General features: G+C 41.5%; 2 protein-coding genes across 3 annotated transcripts in view; one reads left to right on the top strand and one right to left on the bottom strand.

Annotated features, from left to right (window-relative positions):
* The first annotated feature begins 2694 nt into the window (after nt 1-2694).
* On the top strand, nt 2695-6338 carry ssna1 (Sjogren syndrome nuclear autoantigen 1). The gene is made up of 3 exons (XM_085281195.1): nt 2695-2967; nt 5027-5226; nt 6108-6338. The coding sequence occupies exons 1-3, from the start codon at nt 2916-2918 to the stop codon at nt 6198-6200; spliced, it is 345 nt and encodes a 114-aa protein (XP_085137321.1). The 5' UTR covers nt 2695-2915; the 3' UTR covers nt 6201-6338.
* A 686-nt stretch (nt 6339-7024) lies between these two features.
* Nucleotides 7025-24264, bottom strand: part of tprn (taperin) — a 35025-nt gene continuing 17785 nt past the window's right edge. Inside the window, exons 2-4 of one of the 2 annotated variants that reach the window (XM_085279025.1) lie at nt 14728-14929; nt 12670-12827; nt 7025-11610 (exon numbers count right to left, since the gene is read on the bottom strand). In XM_085279025.1, the coding sequence (XP_085135151.1) occupies nt 11548-11610; nt 12670-12827; nt 14728-14929 (423 nt within the window). In that variant the 3' untranslated portion in view covers nt 7025-11547. The remainder of the gene's footprint in view (nt 11611-12669; nt 12828-14727; nt 14930-24264) is intronic. The other variant, XM_085279026.1, reaches the window with a different exon arrangement.

Here is a 24264-nt window from a genome sequence, read left to right as displayed (position 1 = left end):
GCCAATCCTTCTCCTCCTGTCCCTGTTTGTGCATCCACTCCCCCAGCAGGCCACTGCGTAGAAAAAGGTGGATACTACCACAGTGTCATAAAATGTCCTTAACAGAGTACTGCAAAGGACCTCAGTCTCCTCAGCAGATGGAGTCGACTCTGGCCCTTTTTATACAGGCTGTCTGTACTGTATTTGTAGTCCAGTCCAGTTTATTGTTGAGGTTATCACCCGGGTACTTGTATGAGTCCACTATCTCAATGTCTTTTCCCTGGATGTTCACCAGTGTTGTAGGGGATGACTTCCTCCTGAAGTCTATGACCATCTCCTTTATCTTGCTAGGTTCTAGGTTCTTTATTATTATTTGTCACATGCATAGTTATACAAGTATAACACACAGTGAAATGTAGCCTGACACGCTCCTCGACATGTGCAAAAATTGGGGGGGGGGGTGTAGAGGAAGAACATTATATATATATATATATATATATATATATATATATATATATATACACACACACATATAGTATATACACTGGGTGAATGTGCAGTAGTAGCAGCAAGCAGGTGAATTCTGTACATTAATATGAATAGACATCTGACTATTTTACAGGATAGACAATATAAACATATTTAAAATTAAAGGAATTGAAATGTACATTGTGCTCTGGTTTAGTGTCTGGAAGAGTCTTGTCTCAGTCAATTATAGATGATGTGAGAGGGCGGGTGTGTGTGTTTAGGGCACGGATGGCTTGGGGATAGAAGCTCCTCTTGAGTCTCTCTGTCCTTGCCCGGAAGATGCGGAACCTTCTACCAGATTGCAGAAGTTGGAACAGTTTGTTGCCAGGATGGGACAGGTCCTTCAGTATCTGCGCTGCTCTAGTCCGGCATCTCCTGGTGTAGGTGTCCTGAAGCGGGGGGAGAGCAATCCTGCAGCAGCGTTCTGCTGTACGGATCACTCTCTGGAGAGCTTTTTGGTCCTTCACACAGCTGTTCCCGAACCACGATGTCATGTTCTGTGTGAGGATGCTCTCCACAGCACCTGTATAGAAAATCCTGAGGATCTTTGGAGAGACCCTGAACTTCCTCAGTTGTCGTAGGTGATACAGGCGCTGCCTAGCGTTGATTTGGAGAGCATTGGTCTCACACCAGCCAACAAAGTCACTGATGACCCTCCTGTATTTCTGATCATTTCCGTCTGATACGCATCTAATGATGGCTATATCATCTGAGAACTTTTGTAGGTGGCAATGGTCTGAATTATAACAGAAGTCAGAAGTATACAGTCTGAACAAGAAGGGTGAGAGAACCGTGCCCTGTGGCGCCCTGCGTGCTGCAGATTACCACGTCGGACAACAGTCATGAAGCCTCACATTCTGTGGTATGTTGGTTAAGTAGTCAGTGGTCCATGCAGTCAGCTGTTTGCCCACTCTGGTTCCCTCCAGCTTCCCTAGTGTAGGCTGGTTGGTGTTGAAAGCACTGGAGAAGTCAAAAAACATGATCCTCACAGCGTTCCCCGCCTGCTCTAGGTGAGAGAGGGATTGCTGCAACAGGTACATGACAGCGTCATCCACCCCAATTCCAGACCAGTAGGCAAACTGCAAATCTAAAATTATTAAAATAAAACCTGAGTTGAACAGTAACATGAGAAATGTTACAACATGTCATAATTTATTTAATAAAGCCTAAAATGCAGAAGCAGTGTGTGAAAAACACACTGATTCAGTGACTTGTAGGACCACCTTTAGCAGCAATAACTTTAAGTAATCATTTTCTGACTTTATCAGTCTCGCACATGGCTATGGAGGAATTTTTTTTTCTTTTCCTGTACGGCACCAATCAGACAGAGTACTGGACACCCTCACATACTGCTTCTTGTCTGTCATGTGCTCAGTAATATAGCTTCTCTCTCAGCAGCAGCCGCTGAGGAATCTCCCAAACAACGTGAATCCGATAACTTGAGAACTAGATGACATAGCAGCTGCAAATTGATACCAAAGATCTACTCAAGGTCAAGTTTTATGAAAATCTTGTAAGTGTGATCACTTCAGGTGATGCAGTATTTTGAAATTGATACCATAGGTATATCTACTTGGAGGCTGTGGGTAGCACTGACAGCAGCCAATATGTTTACTTTCTCCAGATGTGTACTCTGGATTGTTCTAGTACTGAATGTCTCTCTAGTAAAACTAATATGAGGCACAGCTAACCGTCTTTAGGCATTAGTCCAGTTGAACTGCATCTAATATATGCATGGGAAATTGAGGATACCTGTGGTTAAATGGTAAACAGTAACTCTCAACAGCAACTTAATTTAACAGTAGGTTTTGTTGTCCGCCAGAGGGCGCAAGCCGGACATTATCGGTGTTAAACACAGTGGAGAAGAAGGTCAGATATCTCTTAATATAAGAACTCTCGCTCTATCGACTTCTGGTTTGATAGGGGGCGCTCATGAGATGGTTCTGGTAACGAGTCGATATTATATAATTTCGAATTCATTATTATTGCCTTGGAGAACAAAAGTAAAATAACATTTTGGCTGTTTATGTAGAAGCATTTGCAAACGATTGCTTTAGCCGTTTCGTTATAATTACTCCTATTATCTGAGGTCTTGGTCGTGTGCGCCATCTGCTGGCAACCTTCTAAACTCCAGTTCATTTCTACACAATGTTTTTAACAGGAAGTAGACTCTCTTCCAAGTTATCGCCTCTGGTTGGGTGTCCGGTAGTTCCTCCTGGGTTTGAGTTGTCTGGGAAACCCGCCATGTACGGGCTCTGCTTTTCAAGGAGGTTTGCTGAATAAACAGTGCTGAATATTTGGTCCACCCCGGCTTGTTTAGCTCCTAGGGATAGATGACGAGCTAGCCGACCGAGTACCTCGCGTTTAAAGTCAGATATAATCCGGTGAAGGTTGACCTAAAATCCGACATGACCCAACAAGCTGCGGCTCTGCAGACCTACAACAACGAGCTGGTCAAATGTGAGTGAGCCTATTTACTGTCAATAACACATTGGACTGATTAGCATAACAGTGTTAGCGGCTTAAATTTAAATTGTAGTATACTTACTGGTTAATATATAAATTAAGCATATTTGCCTAGTAAATGACTATTGCGCTTTAATTTCGCAAGAGAATATGTAGACCAAGCATATTGTAGCCTGCACTGTCACCAGAGAACAATACTCGGGTTTACTTATTGTGTTAAATTCTATTGTGTTCTCCTTATGTGTGTTTTGTAGCATTTTTATTCAGATGGCTTGTCTTGTCATATTGGGTTTATTTTAATGAGCTATTCTGCGGCCGGAGTGGATTCTTTGGGGAGCCAGTGTTCTGGTCCCAGCTTGCAATGTTAACACCCTTGTGTTAAAGAAAGTTTGCTGCCTGTAATTTTGTCTAAAACCGATAAAAGTCCTTTTTTTTGAGAGGTTAACCTGTGATTCTGCACCTCGCCTAATAATCTGATTAACCTCCTCAGATCACCTTTAACCCTTTGCGCTCCACACTGGCGCAAATGGCGTTAACAGGTATCAGCTCTGAGTGCTTGCAGCAGTCAATTTGACACTTTTTCTTCTTCTCTCAAAAGTTTTAGAAGATAAAAGACCAGTGAAGCTGAAGCTTGTCACATGTCAGGTGTTGGTTAATCTGTTTCTGGTCTGCTGGAATTAGGGAAGCACTAATCCTACTTTTTTAGTCCAAGTGGCTAAACCATTTCACTCACTCAAATGAAAATTAAGACCAGTAAATTCATATCGCGATATAATTTGAAGCATGTGCGGTAACGATATATATCACGATATATTCTTTTCTTCCATATAACGTATTTTCCATACTATAAGGCACACTTAAAATCCTTTAATTTTCTCAAAAATTGAGTGTGCCTTATGTATGAATTCTGGTTGTGCTTACTGACCTTGAACCGATTTGGGCGTGCAGAAATCTGTTAAAAAATGTTTTAGTACAACTTTGGTAAGCTGCACTGCTTGATGGATTGTCAGAGCATTACAGCTGCAGTCGTGAGGAGCTTCGCGGAGTAATCTGGGTCCAAAACTCCGTCTTCTCCAGGTCCCAAAGTCAAACAAACACTAAGAGTTAAAAACGGTCTAAATCCTTTCATCTTTAATTAAATCATCAGCGTTTCTGCTTTATCGGGTGTAACAATTAAGTTTTACATCCATGAAAACAGAATTTATTAAATTTAACGGAGTTAGAAGTTAACAGGAAGTTAGCTCGCTAGTTTCCACCTAAACATAAAATACCATGTTCTGACTGAGAGATTTTTGAAACTAATTCAAACGTACAGCTCTGCTACCACTTCCAACATAAATGAAGACAGAAAACTAAACAGCAGTGGCGTTTGCAGGGGTACTGAAGTTGGACTACCTGGTATATAATGTTGTGCTACGTGACTGCTAGCGACACAGCTATGTTAGCATAACATTAGCACAGTGAAGCTGGAGGATGAACGCCAACTTTTTTCCACTCGATAAGTTAACGTGAGGGATTCTGGTGGTCAGGGACAAATGCAATCACATAGCAGGATGCCATACACGGGCCAAACTTCAGTCAGGAGAATAACTGAGATAATCCATCCACAATACGAGGTTTGTCATTAATATACTGCAACAACATGGGGATAGAGCAGCTGCGAGAGAATTCAACATTAATGAATCACTGTTACGGAAGTGGAGGAAGCGCAGTTTTTGACTTTCCCCATATTTCAAAAGTGCTTCATCTCTTTGCTATGACTGTGGCCCGCCATAATTTGCAGATGATAATGGTTTTAGCTGCTGCAATGCTTTCGACCAAAACAGGCGCAGCTTGATGACATCATCAACGAGCGATAGAGCGGTATAGTCAAAATCTCTATCATTGGCCAAATTTATACAGTTTCTATTGTATATCGTTTATATCGCCCACCCCTAGTTTACTGTATCCATGTCTGTGTTTGGGCTGCGTAATTATGGCAGAAATCATCTGTCTGAGTCCCGAGGAGATCTACTGAGGCTCTAGTTTAATCCCACCTTTCCCTCTCGATCAGGTATTGAGGAGCTTTGCTCGAAGCGGGATGAGCTGAACCGACAGATCAAGCAGGAGGAAGAGGAAAAGGAGCGGCTGCAGCACGACATCCGTGTCCTCTCGGAGAAGCTGAGCCGAGTCAACGAGAGCCTGACGCAGAGACTCGCCGCACGCGCCACCTTCGACCGCACCATCGCCGAGACGGAGGCTGCATACACCAAGGTGTGTCAATGACCGAGCCTGCAGTGGTTTTCATATGCTGAGTTTTTGTTTACACAGGTATTTATAAAGGCAAAATTTAAAAAAATTTAAATTCATGTGGCTCTTCTGCAAAGTTAATCAATATCACATAACAGGTGCATGGCGAATGGAGAACAAACGGAGCTCTGCATAACAGCAAACCCAGCAAGAATTTCCATGTTGATTGATGTTCTGTATTATATATTATTCTGCATTATACGGAGGTTTCTTCCTGTTAAAAGGGAGTTTTTCCTTCCCACTGTTGCCAAGTGCTTGCTGATAGGTCATCTGATTGTAGGGTCTTTGTAATATAAAGGATCTTATGTAGTCACACCATGGCTGCTTCTACCTTGTGACAGAAATGTTATTTCTAACTCAAAATAGCAAGTAATTTTTGGCACAACAGCCTCATACCACAACTGCTTCTCACCCAAGTTTGCTGGGTAATACCAGCTGCAGACGTTCGGAGGAAGGAGAGGCGGGGGTGGGATACCTTTATTAGTGCATGAGTAATGGATCAGTGGTTATAAGGTGTTAAAACAATAGCTGTTTGTTGGACTGTCTGCATCAACCAGAAAAGCTCTGTCTCAAGCGTTGATTCAAGAACTAATTAAAAGTTGGGTATGGCCACAGAAGCTTTTGGCTGCTGTACTGGATGTCAGTAAGATCCCACCTGCTGATGCTGAACTCCCTTTGTGCTCTCACTTAATCACTGTAAACAAACACTCCTGAGCTGCTCTGATTAAAAAGCAACAAATTGGCCAAGCCTGGACCCCTTCTTTAATTGCTTCTAAAGTGCACCCCACACTTCCTCTGAGTTTCTGCACAAGTTAGTTCATGTTGTTTTGTTTTTACTCCTGCAGATATTGGAGAGCTCCCAGTCTCTCCTGAGCGTCCTAAAGCAGGAGGCAGGAAACCTCAGTAAAGCCACGGAGCCTCGGAGGACGGAGCACTGAAGGCGAGGAGCAAAACTGTGCACCTGACCTCACCTGACTGTGGCTTCTGAGGCAGTTTATTCCCCACTTTGGACTAATTTTTAATATATTTAAACCTTTGTTGTAAGTTTCTGGATTCAATAAATGTATTTCCTAACATTTTCTTTGTGTTAAAACTCCAATTTGTTTGTTTTGCTTGTTGAGTGAGAGGCATAGGCATAGTTCTCATTCAGCTTAATTGGCATTCTCCAGAGACCACCAGCAGAGTCTGGAGATGCTGTGGCAGACTTCACACCGTATGACACGTGATGGGTTTGGCAGTGGGTCAATTGGTATTTTGGGAAAGCATATTGTTGGTGAATGCCAGTGTCAAGTAGAGTGGTGACTCCTGGGATCTCTTCAACACTCTGCCATGACCAGTTGGGGTGAGGGGAGGAAGACTACCTGTGCAAGTTGAGGAGAGCGCGATGGTTTCTACTCAGTTCACCAAACAATTCCTCTTCTTTTGGGGGACGCTGTCGCCTCTTTAGTGCACCTTTTGTCACCTTTATTCTGTTTGCATGGCTCCAAAAGGGCTGCTTCTACCCACTGAGGTTTTTTTTTCCTATTTGTGTTCTAGATTAATGTCCTTGTTTTGTTGTGTATAAAAATGTTTGTTCCCATGTGGTTCATCCACCACTTTAGACTTATTAGAACTGAGATTTCTAACAGGTTTTGTTTTTTAAGGGATTTAAGCTTATTTTTTCCCCATCAGACATTCCCAAATAATAAAGTAACCCATATGCGTAGAAGTCATACTTGGCGCATAGTTTAATTCATAGACAAGAAAGGCTAGAGCACTCGCATTTCTTCAAGTCTTCTATTTATTGAGCTTTCATTTGTACAAGTATGACATCACTTTTTTTTTTTTCACTTGCCCAAATCATTGACAATAACTTTACAGTAAGCACATCTGCTGCGATGTAGATTTACAGACGAGAGGAGGGTGGAAAGTAAAAGATGAGCAAGCTTTCTACCACAGTGTTGCTACAGAGTGACCAACACAAACTGCTCATTTTGCATCGGGCATAGACAAAGACGGGGTTGGGACACTGCGGCAAGAGTCGGTGTGTACACTTCAGAAGCGCTAAAGTTGAGTGTTGCGTCTCTGGCCATCAGAAAAGTTCTTGCTGGTGCCATTTAAGACGAGATCAGTGAAGTTTGCCCACAGTTTGGTCCTTCAGTTCACAGAGAGAGCAAAAAGAGTACCGCAGAGTGGGTTTTGGTCAACAGAGGCAGCAGTTACCACAGGTTGATGGATCCACAGGTGTGTCATGTGACCATTAGCCACAATTCCAAAGGAGGTCCAAGCAGGGCTCAGTTAAAGGGGACCCGCAATGCTTTTATGGTCATAAACTCTGAGAGACAAAAGTTTGTTTAAAACATTCAGTTTCTAGCAGTTTTTTCTACTCTTGGTTCTATTTGATATCAGAAAGCATGGATATCACTAGTATGGTCATCTCGAGCACAGAGGCCCCTCCCACCTGTGGTTGCTTGTGAGGGGCAGCCAATCAGAAGTAAGCTGCAGTTAAATCAGCTCATTTCAGACTAAGAATTACTTTAACCTCTCTATCATGCACAGCTATTCTGGTAGGGTCCACAAATAAGAATATGGAAATGAGCATTATGGGTCTCCTTTAATCAGTGTGTTTGGAGGATTTATATCCATGCCTACAAATCAAGCATACTTAACATTTTTTTGGTGTTTTCGTTTACATACCCAAGATTTTTGTGTTTCAAGCAGTTTTCATTCATTTCCTCTCATATGATAGAGCACTCTGTAAACACCACAGTGAACAACAAGTTTCAATCAGTGGTCCTCGCTTTTTCTGAGGTGATCCTTGATTATCTGTTGTCTTTGATCATGAGACGCACCGTAGTCGAGTTTCTGCAGATTGTGTTTGCACAGCTACAAGTGACAGGGAATTGTCGAGTGTATTGGAGGATATTGGAGAGATTATTGGGTTAGCAAGGTATAATCCAGCGTAGTTTTTAGTGTTTTCAGAGGTGGCTTTCTTTTAGTAACAAAAGCCAGACACATAACCCAATCCAGAGCAGCCAACCTCACGAGTTTTGATTTCAGAATTTACTGATTCACTTTTAGGCTTTATTTCCCTGGCATGGAGGTTCAATGGGCTAAATTTGGCTTTTTGCTCTTGAACTAGGCTTAAACTATATCTGGTAAACTAAATTTAAAGGTGATCTGTATTCCAAGTTCATATATTTTATACCTTCAATCTTGTGAGTGCCATATTACCACTACCACTGAATGAAGCTCTGCTTTCAAGTTACAGCAGCACAAACTGTGCATTTTCTTCTAGCAGGAATTTGCACAGATTTGGTTGGTGATGGAAAAAACTGATTTCCTCTTCTATTACTTCATCAGGCCGAGTACCCTTTAATGTTTAAATGATTTTCTGCAGAAAGGCTCTCTTGACTAAGCAGCACCAGGGAAGACTTCTGGGTCTTTTTGTAAGTTTTCTCTCTTTTCATATCTAAAATATTAGCAGGATATGCTCAATTGATTGATTTTGTGCAGAATGAAAGCCAAAGTGTGTCCAATGCCTCCTTGTACGTGAGTGCGCACACAGGCTGAAGCAGAAAGCTTGGACTAATAAAGGAAGCTGATAACTGCTGTTGTGAAAGCTTTTATCGCTTGATTGGGAATTGAGGCTTTGTCAAGCCACATAACACAAAGAAAGTCCAGCTATTTTGAACCAGACCAAGTAAAATGTATACTGCAATAGATGGAAATGTGTTCATTATTACTAACTTTTTGCCAGTTTGAGACCTTTTCAGAGAAATGTATTGAAGGTCAAATCCAGCCATGCTAAAGTTTGGAGAAACAATAACAGGGCTCACTGTTCAATGTGATGTTTTCTGGTAAGCTGATAATCATACCACAGGAAATTTATTGAAAAAAAAATTACATTCAGTCTTCTGAAACAGAAGCAGTGCTGAGCAGTCACATTGAGCGCATGAAGTAAACATCCAAAGTTCGTGGTTCTTTCAAATCGGTGTACACCAGCAGGGGGTTGGAGAGATTTTGTAGGCGGACAAAGATGAAGTCCCTGTGGACCTGTGTGGCGAAACTGCACTTCGGGCTGCTGTTTTTGGTCACAGTGACAAGGCCAAACAATCGTAAGACTAGAGTGGCAAAAGAAAACAAAGTGGTCATGGCATTCATCGCGATGCATTCAATTGTGTGTGGCTGAAGAGTTTCATTTCAAATTTTAATTCATTCATGCCGACTGAGACATGGGATTGAAATTAGAAATGCACAGATTATCCCCACCTTTTTTCTTTCAGAATATCTAAATATCAATCAGTGCAATCTAAACTGATATATCAGTCCACCCCAATCAAAACCCTGACTTAGACTTAAGTCAGGCTTTTCTTTGAAATGTAACTCTTCAACCAAATTTAGGTTGGTGACAAATTAAAGGAAAAGCCTGAACCCTTTAACCCCATATATGCCCTCAGGGGGCAATTTTGCTGGCATGGTTGATGGAAGTGGTCTCTTACAGGATGATAATGCCCTTCCCCGATCTTGAAAGGAAACAGGTGGGATGTCACTGAATGGATTAATGAGGATGACATCATTAAGAATCAAGTGCTACAGTCTCCAACGTGTTAGATGACATCATCGTGTTTTGGAGGCACGTCATTGAGACGCTTTTAACCTTCTCCTCTAATTTGTCACCAGTCTGTAGGCTTCTCATTCTTTTAAGTGCACATTTCCTCTACAGCCCACTCTTACTTCCTCATGAGGTGCAAAACAAAGCTAAAAGCATGACAGTGCAAAGACATCTATCAACCAAGACTCCCGGACGAAACATATAAGTTGTAAATCCATCAGAGAGAAAGACAAAGCTCCTGACGGCAAAGAAACAAATTGCATCTGATTGGAGAAATAAAATGTAAAAAAAAATACATGAAATAATAAGCAGAAGAGATGAATCCCAGTGGAGACAGTACAACAATACTGGCCGAAGAGTGGATGCGAGGCCTTTACAGGAACTCTTTAATCAGTTGGCATTATGAGCATATAAAAATATGAATAATAAAAAAAAAAAAAAAAAAGACAGACACACACAGACACACTTTCATTCTTTCTCACAAAACGCCTTTTTTTTTTTCTTTTAATGATCAATCACAATCACTGTTGCCTTCAAAGTGGACCGCCTTCTTTCCCTGTGGAATGTGAAAGTAGATGAGGTCCGACTGGTCTGGCGGGGATCTTTCGGAGCCCTCACCAGCAAACATCTGTACAAAAAACCAAAAACAAACAAAACGACCCCCCCCCTCAAAAAAAAGCAGATTTCAGACATGCAAACTTCAACGTTAAGCAGGAATAAATACACAAAGAGCTGAGGAAAGGCATCGGGAGGTCTACCAGCTTTCCAGAGCAGATATACGGACACGTGATTTCAGCAATACGGACATACAGACATTGTTGGCCAAGGTCACTTTATCAAGCATTTAATAAGGAATGAGAGGTGCTACTGATCCCGGGGCGTGGGGTGCATATGTTTCCTCCCTCGTCACATGAAGAAGTGAAGCGTGTTGAAGTTTGCTTGCCAAAAAAAAAAAAAAAAAAAAATCCAGCAGCTTCAATCAGTACATAGTCTGCCAGAAAATATACAAAACCTAACAAAAAAAAAAAAAAGGCATAGAGAAGCTTTACAGTAAGACAGAACCAACAGAAGTGCTGGACTCAAATCAAAACATGCGGATAAAAAAAGAAAAAAAAAAGAGAACAAAGAAATGCATTTGTGGCACCCTTTCACCATTTTTATGTGTATCTGCCGCCAATCTGCTGTAATGACACGCTTCCACGATAACACTGAACTCTGTCGGCTCCTTCCCTCGTCGACATCCTCCAAAAAGAATAAAATAAAATAAAACCTGAAGCTAAATTTGAACCTCGAAAGCAGCAAAAACTTCTACAGCGTGGCAAGGAGGAAGATTCTGGACGCTGACAGATCAACTGTCTGTTAGAGGATCACGGGTTGGGAAAGACAGCCCAGCTGCTTTTTTTTTTTTTTTTTTTTCCTTCTTCTTTTCTTTTTAAGATTTGTTGCTTCAGCTTCAGAAAGAAGGTGGGCATTGAACGCCAGCCACCCGGCAGCTCCAATGCACAGCTGGTAACGTGGCGTGTGGCGGTGCCGTGGCAGGAAATCAGCCAGAAAAACAAAAATAAAACACCCATGTTTCCTGTCTGGTCAGGAAGATGTGCTTATAGTCGGCTGGAGTGTCGAGGTGGAGGCAGTCTGGTCCCACGGGTGAGATGCTGCGATGCTACTGTACAGCTGATTGGTCAGGCAGATCAGAAGTAAAGAGCGGGCTCACTGCTGTAGTCTGTGAGGGAGGAGCTGTCCGCCGGCGTGAGCTGAGAGAAAAGAGAAAGAAATACTTTGAATTAGATAAAGTTATGTAATCTAAGATACCCTACAATAAAGAAAGAATAGAAAGAATCAAACTACTATATGAGTTTTGGTGCAGCCCCTCAGTTCACCTTCTGTCCTCTACTTTTAAGTCACCTTTCTTCTGATTGGCTGCCCCTTTACAGACATAAGGCTGGAACAGCAGGTGGGCGGGGCCTCAGTGCCTAAAATGACTATATTAGGCACTAGAGATGAGTTTGGTTGCAAGATGAGCAGATCTATTCCCCAACTGGTTGACATGTGGTCGCTGGAGGTTGCTGCAATCACTAGAATGAAGTTGGTCACACTGAAATCTTGCATGCGATTGCTTTGTTTGCTAGCAGGTTGCTGTGATTACCAGTAGTTTGCTTCTTATCTTCAAATGTTTGCAGACAAATTGAAAAAGTGTAACTGAGACCATTCACCTTCTGGAATGTGCTGGCTGTAGTTTCATAGAGTAAAGGACGAGTGTCTGAAGATAAGACAGCAACTTCAATGCAAACTACAGGCGGTTAAGGCAATCTGCAAGTGACCAAAATAATCACACAGAGGTTTACAGTGCAGCATCCTCTCTTAAACCAATTTCACCCAGCAACTGCCAGCATCCAATTGCCAACCAGTCTCTATGCCTCTGAATGAAGATTCATGGGTAATAGGAAAAGAAAAACACTGTCTGAAACTGTTTGTTCAATGCATTCTGAAGCCTGAACCTTTCCTAATCATCACATTAAATGTATCACCTACAACTCTATAAAATGATGCCGTGTATAACAGCCTGAATTGCTGAAGTATCACAAGTTTCAGTTTAGGACCCAGTACCTTAATGTGCCATCTATAATCAATAATCCATCTATAATTTTAACCAAAATTCATTAAATCATAAGATGGCAACATACCAACTTTCATGGATGTAAAATATGCTGCTTTTCTCTGTTTCATATATTTGTAAATCAAATACTTTGAGTTGATCGATGGAGGTGAAAAACAGGGGGACACATCTCCTCCTGTGGAGTCTGAAACCCAACTTTAAGTATGGCAGCTGAAGGCGTTTCCCTCACCATGACCTCCTCAGTTCTCTGTGTCTGCTGGGAGGCGGCATCCTCCTGGTTAATGCCGTCATCGTGTTTGTGCTCCTGCCAGGCGCTGAAGTCCACCGAGTGCTTGGGAATGTAGCTGGACAGATCTGCAGACAAAAATAAATAAATAAGACTAAAACACATTAGATATTAACTGTGTAACTTCCCCCCTGCATTTTTATTTTTATCCAAGTCATTCCGACATTTAGGTTTTCAAGTGTGTTTTTGGTATAAAGAATGCGAGCTGCTTTTAATGACTGTGCTTTATGAGATACAGTATGTGAATACACTGTTGTTAAATCATTACAGTGGCCACTGTTTCTTGGAGGATGAAGTTGTTTCACACAATAGGTTGCTTCAGCCCTGCTGCACCACAGTGGAGACTGTGACAGCAGAGTTCTTAGAAACATTGGTTTTATTTTAATTACTAAGCAACGCCAAAGACTTTTGCACAGCCTCAGTAGAGGTTGAAGAGGGGCGTAACATAATCTGGTGATTTAGAGCTACAATTATGAGCTTCCTTATTGATTTCCCAGTGGCAAAGCACAATATAGTTCATTATGTAACCCAGAGGAGACACGATAGTCATCACGTTTAACAAACATACAAAAATCACCGGTTCAATTTTTTTTTCTTTTTTACCTAAAAAGGCCAAAAATGCTGCTATTACAGGATCCACTTGTTAGCTGAAGGGCTTATTATATCTGAGTGAGTCAGCTGCTCTCAGATGTAGTAAACAGGGCAGCCAGTAGGGGGCTCTGCCATCACACCTATTGTGGCTTACATACTCACTTTACCTCCATACAAATGAGGAGGAGGATGATGGCAAAACAAAGCAGTAATGACCTGATTGGACTAGCTTTGCACTTTACACAGCATCTTCCCTTCCTTCTGCACATCGGCAGCTCTCTTTAATCTCTGGAAGCGCTCGCAAATTCTTCAGTTTTGAAATCTGCTGTTTTATTAATATGAACTTGCAGAATGCTAAAAGCTTGATAAAACTGGATATATGCATGTAGGTAAGTAGTCAGATTAGCAGTCTGATCTTTCAGTGCCATTTTGCCCAGATATATAAATACCCCCAAAAAACCCAAACAAACTAAACCAGCCCCCTTTAAAAAAAAAAAAAAAAAGATAAAAATACCACTAGCCTATCCTCAGTTCATTTAGGATGCGAATGCACTTCACCATTTTAATCTCTGCTCCACATGCAGTGTTTTTTAGTGCTAAACCTTTAATTCTGTTAACATCTGCTTTATCTAATTTGCATCAGAATGTGGCACGTGCTCTGTCTGGTAGGTGTTTTTGCCTAAATTAATTTTGAATAAACCTAAAAGCATAGCTATGTTGGCAACAATTAACATGATTTTTAACTCATTCTAAAATTATTATGAGGCTACACATATGACAAATATGCTCGCACTGAAAGCCTAAAGCCTTAAAGATGAAAACTGACCAAACATGCTCATGCAGACAGGCTAGCCTGATGTTTTTAAGTGATATAACTTGTCATGATAAGCAAACTGCTGTAAAGGTTTTAAGTTAATCTGGGGGCAGCTCACAGTAAAAGTTCAGTAAATGCAGCTCAAGAGTGAAGACAAAGTAGGGGTGTGTTTTTTAAAGGTAGTTAATTTCTCCCACTACTAAAAATACTGGATCAATCATGAAAGGTGATTCGCTTTGATAAGTTTGATTTACATGGCTGGTCGCTTGCAAACTCTCCAGGCACTGGTTGCCTAGGTAACCCTCTAACGTCTGAAGTGAGAATTTAAAACTAAAACTGAAAAAGTTCGTCCTTGCAAACAAAAAACTTGCAAGATAAGTGCGACTGCAAATGCACTTATCTTGCAAGCTGTGCCATTAAGTACAATCTGAGCCAGTGGATTTTAGGGTACATTGTGTTGATGATAAATAAAATAATAATAATCCTCATCGTCATCCTCTGAGGAACATGAGTATATGAAGGAGATTTGACAGCCAGCTCTTCTTTGTCTCACAAAATCTCACCGTTGCTGTTGGTGGTGTGGGAGGGCGAGCCGGTCAAACTGGCTCGAGGGATGTGGATCCGTCCTACCATGCTTGGCTGTTCGTCTGCCAACTTCTCATCTTGTTTGTCCTCCTCTTCCTCCTCCCCGCTGTCCCACACGCTGCTTTCTGATGGATACTCGTAGGTGCTCTGGAGGCTGGACTCATTGAAGGAGATCTTCAGCTGAAAGATGTGCAGAAAAATGGGTGTGATCACCTGCTGTTCTTTTTAAACATCTGTACTTACGAATATTTAAACTCTTAAAATATAAAGTCCTTTGCTGTAAATCCACATGGTCATACATGTATGTTTCATGTTGAGTGAAACATACATGTATGACCATTATCAAAGAGCTCAGTTCCTGTCTCCTAACTTGATGTTTTTGCGAAGATATGATGTGAAATGTCCAATTATGCCCCACAATATCCTGCAATAAATATAAAGAATCTTTCCAAAAGTTCCCGGATTTGGATCAGGAGCATCTACACAAATTAATCTCTTCTAAATTGGAGTAACTTCCTATCTTTAGTAAAAAAAAGAAAAAGAATACCAATCCCTTGGTTATCTGCTTGGAAATACTCCTAATGCTAACAAACACACCAATAACACGTCATCACCAGATTCAGCATCTCACTCAAGCGTTTTTGTTTGAAATCAACATTGAGCTTCTTGTAATCACTTTCTACAACTGAAATACCTCAAATTCTACCAACATGCATTTATTTACTTCCTGGCAGAATAATTTGATGCAACGCCGCCTTGACTTATAAACCTGATTTGTTTACAGGCCAAACTTCTCCTTTCCCAGCACAGATTTGAACTTGACACTCGCAGCAGGCTCCTTCAAGAAGGCTTCGTTTTACGAGCCCAGTTAAACTGAACAGGTTATTACTTCCTTATTGCTGCGTAATTATACTGTCGATACTGAGCATCGCGTGTCTCAGTCATTTGATGACACTGCAGTCATGGCAGTTTAACTCGATGCAAACCCACTTCTTCATAACTTATTCAGCAAAGCTTTTAATTAGGATTCCTGCAGAGCCAGCTGCAGTTTGTTCACTCATCTGAGGCTACGTGTGCTGTACTTTGTGTGCCCTCTAAGTGGGACAGGTGGCAGCCTTGCAGGAGCTCGAGGGCCTGTGATTGATTGTCTCAGAGTATGCGGCGAGACGCGCCTGTCTGGCAATGCTTCAGAGGCTTGCAAACACAGATCTGCGGGGTGAGACGAGCCCTCGCACTTTGCTGGGCTGTGTAATGAATGCAACAGAGGTTTAAGCTGTCAGGGAGCATTTATTCTAAAGGGAGACATCTCACCACCTGTCGCCTGTACAGAAATCTACAGGTGGTGTGATCAACATGTATGTGCATCAGCTGTGCTGCAATCAGATCTGCCTATCTTGCCGACAAATCCAGGTATCTCTGTATGTGTTTGCCCATTTTTCACAGCTCTCAAAAACCATTCCCTTGTAGACTGGACGTAAAAGACGTTCGTAGCCACCGTATCATCACATCCTGAACAAGCTACCCTGCTGGCTATTCAAAGAAATGCAAGTTCAGGAAACATCCATTCTGGCTTTTCTTCTACTGTGTGTGGGCCTCACCTGTGTCAGTACTCCTGTCAATATATCCTCAGATTTTGCGATTGTGTTTCTCCTGTTCTGCACTTTGTGTCATTCAGCGACTGTTTTGGATTGAAGGTGACTTGACTATTTGATTATTTATCAACATTAGCTCGGCTCCTCTGGCTCACTGAATGCATTTTATGTTTATTAGTAGCAACACGTACACACTTACACACACTACTGCCTGCATGTCAGATGTTGTGGCTACAGAAAAAAAGCTTAGTTCACTAGTTCATACAAATTAAAGCTAAAATACATCTTCCATTTCTGAAAGCTAACAGGAATTAAAAAGCACAAACATATGCAAAGACACCATCTTGCCATCAGTACACGCCTACTGCACATGATTTTTCTGGAGTCAAGTGTGCAGCTCGCTTCCTGAGGGCTTTATTTTGAAGTTGGCAGAAAGTCTATAAATGGTTTATAATAAGTTCCTATTTCTGTCTTCTGGTCGGATGTAGGCGTTGCAAACTCAAAAAGCTTGTATTTTTCCCCCCTGAGTTGCCATGGCATTCAAAACTGACACACACACACACACACACACACACACACACACACACACACACACACACACACACACACACACACACACACACACACACACACACACACAGACAAACCTGCTGTTTGTCTGTGTCTTCTCTGAGGCGATCAGCTGACTGTTCTTAACCTGCTGTACCTGGCTCCATCAACTCTGCAGGCCGTGATCTAAATCTGCTCTAATCTCCATCACAAGGCCGCCCTCCACCACTCAGAGCTCGCAGTTAACCTATATTATAAAACTTCTTTCCCCCGGATCCTTTATGTCCTCTCTGTAATTGATAGTCGGAACAGGAGCGTTTCCAGGTGTGGCACAGAGGATAAAGAAATCTTGCCGAACTATAATACTAAACCACTTGTAAACTGATTGAAAGTTAAAATGGTTTTAAGTGTGGACAGACCTCCTGCCTCCATAAATATGTATTAAAAGATGTGTAACAATATAATGACTGCAATTAAACACAAGGTTCAAAATTCAGCCTGTCTGTGACCATAAAAAGAGGATGCAATAAATAAGGTGAACTGTGCATTATATATACACATGTTGTATTAGGTTCACCTTCATAAAGTAAGAGTTCAGTTTGTTTATTTTCAGCATTATACACTGAAATATATCCACCCATCCAGTAGATCAGTAATCCTACAGTGTTTCTATAACCTCTTACACTACCCAAAAAATACAAGCAGGTATATCTATCCATACAGACATACACAGTAAAGAAAAACAAGAATCTTGATTCTTCTAGTGTACACTATGAAGACACTTACTCTCTCTTGTGCACTTTGGCTAAGGTAACAAAGAAGCTGATGCCAAAAAGAGAGCAAAAGGAAGAAGCAGGTGGAGGATGATTAAAAAACCCATCCATAAATGGGTTATAGCCAAAGGCGACATTGTAAGTGATGGCACCCAACAAAAATCTAAGTCTTTAATGAATTTTGTTGTATTTACTAAGCACTGAAAACCAAAGTATGATCACACCTCAGCGAAAGAGCTGCCTATTGGAATAGGTCTATAAAAATGTTTTGTTTAAAGCTGTACATTTAATTCCTTATTATTCTGTACATTGGCTTGGAAAACTGGTAATTATGGTAGTTAAGGTTAGAAAATAAAAAATAAAAAATATAGGGCAGCACAGTGGCACGGTGGTTAGCACTGTTGCCTCACAGCAAGAAGGTCCTGAGTTCAATTCCACCATCAGGCCGGGGTCTTTCTGTGTGGAGTTTGCATGTTCTCCCTGTGTTTGCGTGGGTTCCCTCCGGGTACTCCGGCTTCCTCCCACCGTCCAAAGACATGCAGCTTGTGGGGATAGGTTAATTGGATAATTGAAATTGCCACTAGGTGTGAATGTGAGTGTGAATGGTTGTCTGTCTCTGTGTGTTGGCCCTGCAACAGACTGGCGACCTGTCCAGGGTGTACCCCGCCTTTCGCCCTATGACAGCTGGGATAGGCTCCAGCGCCCCCCGCGACCCTGAAAAGGATAAGCGGAAGCGAATGGATGGATGGAAGGTTAGAAAATATTGATAAATGCTGAAATTTGAGAATGAGGCCAAAAATCTTGACCCGACTCGCCCGACCACTGTCAAGTGTTTACGTGTGAGAACATCCAGACAAGTATCTATGAGATTTCGAACTTTAGAAATCAGTTTTAACTGCTGAAGTTTAGTGACAAACCACACCTGCCGTACGTCCGTTATCATATCCTGATGATATGACAGTTACCAATATCTGATTAAGGTTAACAGAAAGCTCATAAAAAAACAAATAACAACATATATTAAGATAATAATATCAGTAGGATTTGTGCATATTTTACAAATCTTATTATCTTATTGGTATTAATGTCACGTAAAGCACATTACTGAACAGCTGATGAGTGTAATGCTTTTAAAGTTTTTGTCTTGTCTGTTTTTCAAGGCAAAATATTATTAAGAAATAAATTAATATGGCACAAAAATCCATGTTAAGTCCAAAACAAATGAGGGGTGGGGGTTAATAGGTAAGTAACAGTAACTTCAGCATTTAAATAAAAGGACTTATTTCTTCCTCTCAACACTCAATTTTACAGTACAAGCTAAATCCATAAACATCATTTATGCCTTTAGACTTTTGTTTTTAATGATCATGGTATTAGATGGAAACTTGGGGTTCAGTATCTTGCTCTGCACTTTGAGAGCAGACTGGAGGAGCTGGTGACCTAACCAGCGACCCCGTTAGCAGGCGACCTAGTCTACTTCCTTAGCTAAAGCCACAGTTGGTGTGGAAATGACAAGCCAAGGGTGGGTCTGACTGAGGACCTGAGAGGCACTGCATGCTTATAGGCATCACCATGTGGTAAAGCATGCCCCATTTTACCCTCCATTTTTACTCTTAGTGGGCCGTAATGTACAAAATTAACATTATCCTGAATTCATTAAGACTTGGAGCTAACGAATGAGAAGCAAAACTAATCGGGAGAGCGCATACTAGATAGGTCTCCCCCTGCTGTTCGTTAGAGATAATGCCAGCGTAATTCACTTTAAACCTGGAAGCTACGCCCATCTTTTATATACAGCCTATGGTTCAAACCTCAGTCTGTGACTTTTAAACTAATCATGAGTACTGTTTTCCCAAATATGCCTCCTGACAGCCATGACGAAACATCAGTATTCAGCAGTAGTAACAGCAGAAACCACAATGTCATTTAAATCCTGTGTACACACACTCTTGACACAGTGTGTTAGCATCTCTGAAAAGGGCCCTCGCTCCCAGAAATCTCTTATTTTTTAGCCCCAAACCTCGTTTTTTTAAGTTCCTCTGTTAAATCCTACCCCACATAAAAAAGGTTTTCCTTGCTAAACTGGCATCCTGACTTAGAGGAAGTCTCTGGATGCCAACAGCACGTCCCATCAATAAATCAGGCTTGCTGCTGGGCTCGCTTCCCCTTTCACAGTCTTTCACTTTTTCTTTTTGTCTTTCTTCTTCTCACATGAGACTCGACGGTTAGACGAGACTCCTCTGCAGCGCCTTACTCCGTATCCTCTCTCTCTGACTTGCTGCTTCAGCTGTCCTTTCTTTTCTCCGTAACATGAGAAAAGAAAGGGGAACGAAATTCTGTGCAATTTAATAAAGACCACAACTTAACGGGGATGTTTGTTTAGGGGCCGCTCCCTTCCTGCTGCAGTTAGTTGTGTGGCTCTTTTTTCTATGATAAAAGGCTGCATCATGGAGACAGAAGCGATTCGTCTTCTGTCCTCAGGCTATGGGACAGGCCATACTCACGCCTGCTGTCCTCCTTGCTCACCACAGGGTGCCAAACAGACGCCATTAAACAGGACACTGATTTAGATTCATTTCCACTTTGCCTTGAGAAAGACGCTTTTCATTTTTCATTGTTTCAGCAGGGTATTTTTTTGATATACAGTCTACTTTTATATTATTTATTGATAAAGTTTAACGTTAGAAAAACAGTCATCTTCAGGCACTTTTTTGAGCCAGCACACAAACACCCACAGCGATGACACTCCCCAACAGCAGTGGCCTCCTGAGAGAAATACGTCTCAAAAAGGCTACAAACGCGTACGCTATCAGGGCTCTAGAGTGCGACCAAATTTTTCAGTGGTGCGACTAAAAATAAATATTTGGTCGCACAGGTGCGACCAACTGTTCCGGTAACAAAAAAAAAATCTCTGTAACTCTCCGTGTGGTCAACAACAGACACACATTATGCCCCTATCGTGGACTAAACCAATCAGAGGTAGTCAGGGGCGGGACCTCTCTGATTGGCCGTGGTCCAGTTGAAAGTGCAGGTGGAAGAGAGAGGTGAGTAGCTTGAATAAAGCGATATCAATTCATTAACGGATTCCACACAAAGACCTAAACACGGAGCGGACCCAACACATCAGAATCAGCTTCGTCTTTCTCGGCTTTCTCACCCGACGGCCTGAACACGGACACGCTGTCGGAGCTTAGCGATTCTTCGGGTCTGCGCTGTGTTTACGTCTTTTTGCGCTGATTCTGAGCTGCAGGTTTTGTCTCTCTCCAACCAAAATTCACCGAGCCTGCAGCAAAAGAAGCAGCAAACTGCGCTTCACATTTGATCAATGTCGTCATGAATTCCCTCTGACCTTTGCTGTTTTGCTTCCACCACGATAAAAATCACACTTCCTGCACAGCTCTCTCTCTCTCTGTACTTCAGGAACAGTTTCCCGTCTCAAATCTGTTTTCTGCATTATTCATTCGCTTATTACCCACCAGTCTAGCGTTGTTTACAGCGCTTTTTCTTTTTTCACTTAAATGACCTCGGACAAGAAAGCCTAATTTCTGCTGTTCAATACTGAAGAAATTTAAATTTCTTAAAATTATGCAAAATTGCAGAATATTTTTAAGGTTATCTGCTATAAAAAGCCAGACCAGGAAAATCTCCTTCATGTTTTCCTGTGTTTTATTCTCAGTTACTTTCACACAAAGGCATCTGCTGTGATTTTCACAATTCTGATGAAGTCAGTACTGATAAATGATCAGAATTATAATATTTCTGACTGTCTGAGGCTAAATTGAATCAAATCAGGACTTTGAGAACCGGAATTGAATGGATTATAGAAATCAGTGATGATACTCAGCCCTAGTGAGCAGCCTAGGCCTGAGAGAAGTGGATGTACTGTAGCTGTGGGTAATAAGAAAAGATGAAAAGAACTATTGATAACTTTTTTGTTAAGTTAAGGCCTGATCTGTCTGAAATTCATAGCCAGTGCTCTGACACGGTGCCATCAATATTTGAATGCTGAAAAAGCACAGTGTATCCAGAAAACACATTATATGCTGCAGTAAATGCACTGCCCAAGTGTCCCCTCTCCCCACGGCCTTTCAGCAGCAGACAGCAGCAAACAGGTCGTCAGAGGAGGCCAAGATGATGATTAAGTTTTTAACATTTTCTACAATATTGACAAAGCACTTTAAGCACAAGTTTGTTAGTTAATAATTTAGAAATTAATATTGTCTGTATGGACTTCCCCCCCCCCAAAGAAAGTGCACATGTAAAACTGCGGTGTTAAGCGATGCGGTTGAAAAAATTTGAGTGCGCCTAACTTTTGTGCCGGTACGCCTAAATTTTTAAAGTTAGGCGTACCGGTGCGCCCATGTCAAAAAGTTAGTCTAGAGCCCTGGCTATATAAACTAAGATTTACAAACGTTTGCAGCAATTTCGGTGTAACTTTTGGAGCACATGCTTCAATCCACACACAAATACAAAGCAATTTGAACTTTGTAAACTATAATTTATCTAGAATTGATCAATTTCAGCTTCACGAGTTGGATAATTCTCTCTTTCAAAAAGCCCCCTTTGCATACAAATTCCTAAAAATGCACTTGACAGCCCTCTTGCTCACTTACAAAAAATTTAATATGAGTGCACGAATCACCTGAAACACACATTTACACTTCATTTTTTCATATAAAGTGGGTATTTCTATGCTGTGTTTTTATTCACTTTGCGATGCACATATTGACAGCTGCACACACAACGTGCGAGTAAGGCAGGGTCCAACTTAGGTCACAGTCACACAGGCCTAGAAAGCACTCAGCAACCCGATGGCAACTTCTGGTCATTGGGCAGGACCGGTATCTGCTCCATTGTGTAAGGAGGTACAGATCGAGCACTGCCAGAGTCCTGAAAAATTACCTCCAACAGGCTGCACACACCCATGTGTCAAAAAAAGACTGCGAGAGTAGTTTAAGTTACCACCATCCTTTAGTGGAACCTGTGGCAGCCTACATCAACACTGTGCAGCTGGTTACTGGTGCCCCATTTTCTTCGGGTTCATGTCAATGCAACGTGTAGTGACATTTCTAGAGAGGCCACATATGCGGAAATATAAATCTCACTAAAGTCTCATAAAGGGGGATTACCGAGGGGATATTTGCTGGCTAACAACTTGTGACTGACAACTTGTGACTGACAACTTGTGACTGACAACTTGTGACTGACAAGTGCCGTTTCAGTGAGATTTCTGCCAGGGTTCAAAACACAAAGATGGAGATGGCAAAAACACTTGAGGCTTCGTAACAGGACTTCACAAACTGAAGTTAGGGCTCTGACAAATACTTACACTACATTAGACAGGTGGTTTTAATGCTGTTGCCAAGCAGCGTGCACAGCATGTAGACCAAATGTAAAGAATCGTCTGTGTGATAAGATTAATTGTTTTTGAACCAGTAGTTAAGCTTAATTATGATGAAGACTTCCTGGAAGGCTGATGTACTTTCACTTCGTGGATCAAAAGTCAGATGATGATGTGCATTTTATAAGCAAAGTTACTGATTGATCTGAACTGAAAAAGCACTCAAATATGGGACAGTGTGTGAGACTGCAATAGACAACCTTGTGTCAGGTTTGTCAAGAAACATCTTGATGATCTTCGAGACTTTTGGGAAAACATTCTGTGGGCTGACAGGACTTTTTGGAAGGTTTAAGTCTTGTTACATCTGGCATAAAACCGACACAGCATTGAATAAAAAGAAAATCACACCAACAGTCAAACATGGTGGTGGCAGTGTGATGGTCTGGAACTGCTTTTTAGGACAGCTTTCTGTAACTGATGGAACTGTGAATTCTGAAAATCCACCCAAAAAAATGCCAAAAAATCCTGAAGGAGAATGTCCGACCATCAGTTCATGCCTTGAAGCTCAAGCTCATTTGGGTTATGCAGCAGGATAATACAAACGCTTTTGGGTTTTGGGTCAAAGTCTGGACTTAAATCCAATTGAGATTCTTTGGCATGACTATGGCTGTGCTGGCAAACTCTTCAATGTGGCCAAATTAAAACAATTCTGCAAAGACGAGAGGGCCAAAATTCCTCCACAGAGACGTGAAACACTCACTGACAGTTACTGCAAGCACTTGATTACCGTTGTTGCTCCCAACGGTAGCACAACCAGTTATTAGGTTTAGGGGCTAACTACTTTTTCACACAGGTCCAGGTAGGATTGGTTTGTTTTTTTTCCCCTTTAATTAATGAAATCATCAATTAAAAAGCATATTTTGTATTTAACCAGGTTCTCTTTGTCTAATATTAACATTTGTTTGATAATCTGAAAGATATAGGTGAAGTCATATCATTTCAGCAGTGTGGTTGATGCTTTTCTTGCACTGAAGAAAAAAAATATTCATTTAGAGCTCAATAAATCAGATTTCTTCCACAAGTTGTTTCCACCCTAAGTTTCATCAGCTGTGTTTTTTGCTCTTCATGCTTTACGAAGCACAAACAGACGCAAGAGAGAGACAAACAAAAGAAGTAAGGGAGAAAAGGAAGAGGCAAGCCAGCTGATGAGATTATGTCTTTATGATTGTGCTTCGGCCAATAAGCGAGATGGGAGCAGTG

Source organism: Mchenga conophoros, linkage group LG7 (assembly GCF_057382185.1).
Source record: "Mchenga conophoros isolate Kocher_MC1m ecotype Shallow Benthic linkage group LG7, M_conophoros_male_GT1.1, whole genome shotgun sequence".
Lineage (NCBI taxonomy): Eukaryota > Metazoa > Chordata > Actinopteri > Cichliformes > Cichlidae > Mchenga > Mchenga conophoros.
The sequence above is the reverse complement of the archived record's forward strand: the minus strand, read 5'-3'. Positions and strand labels throughout refer to the sequence as shown.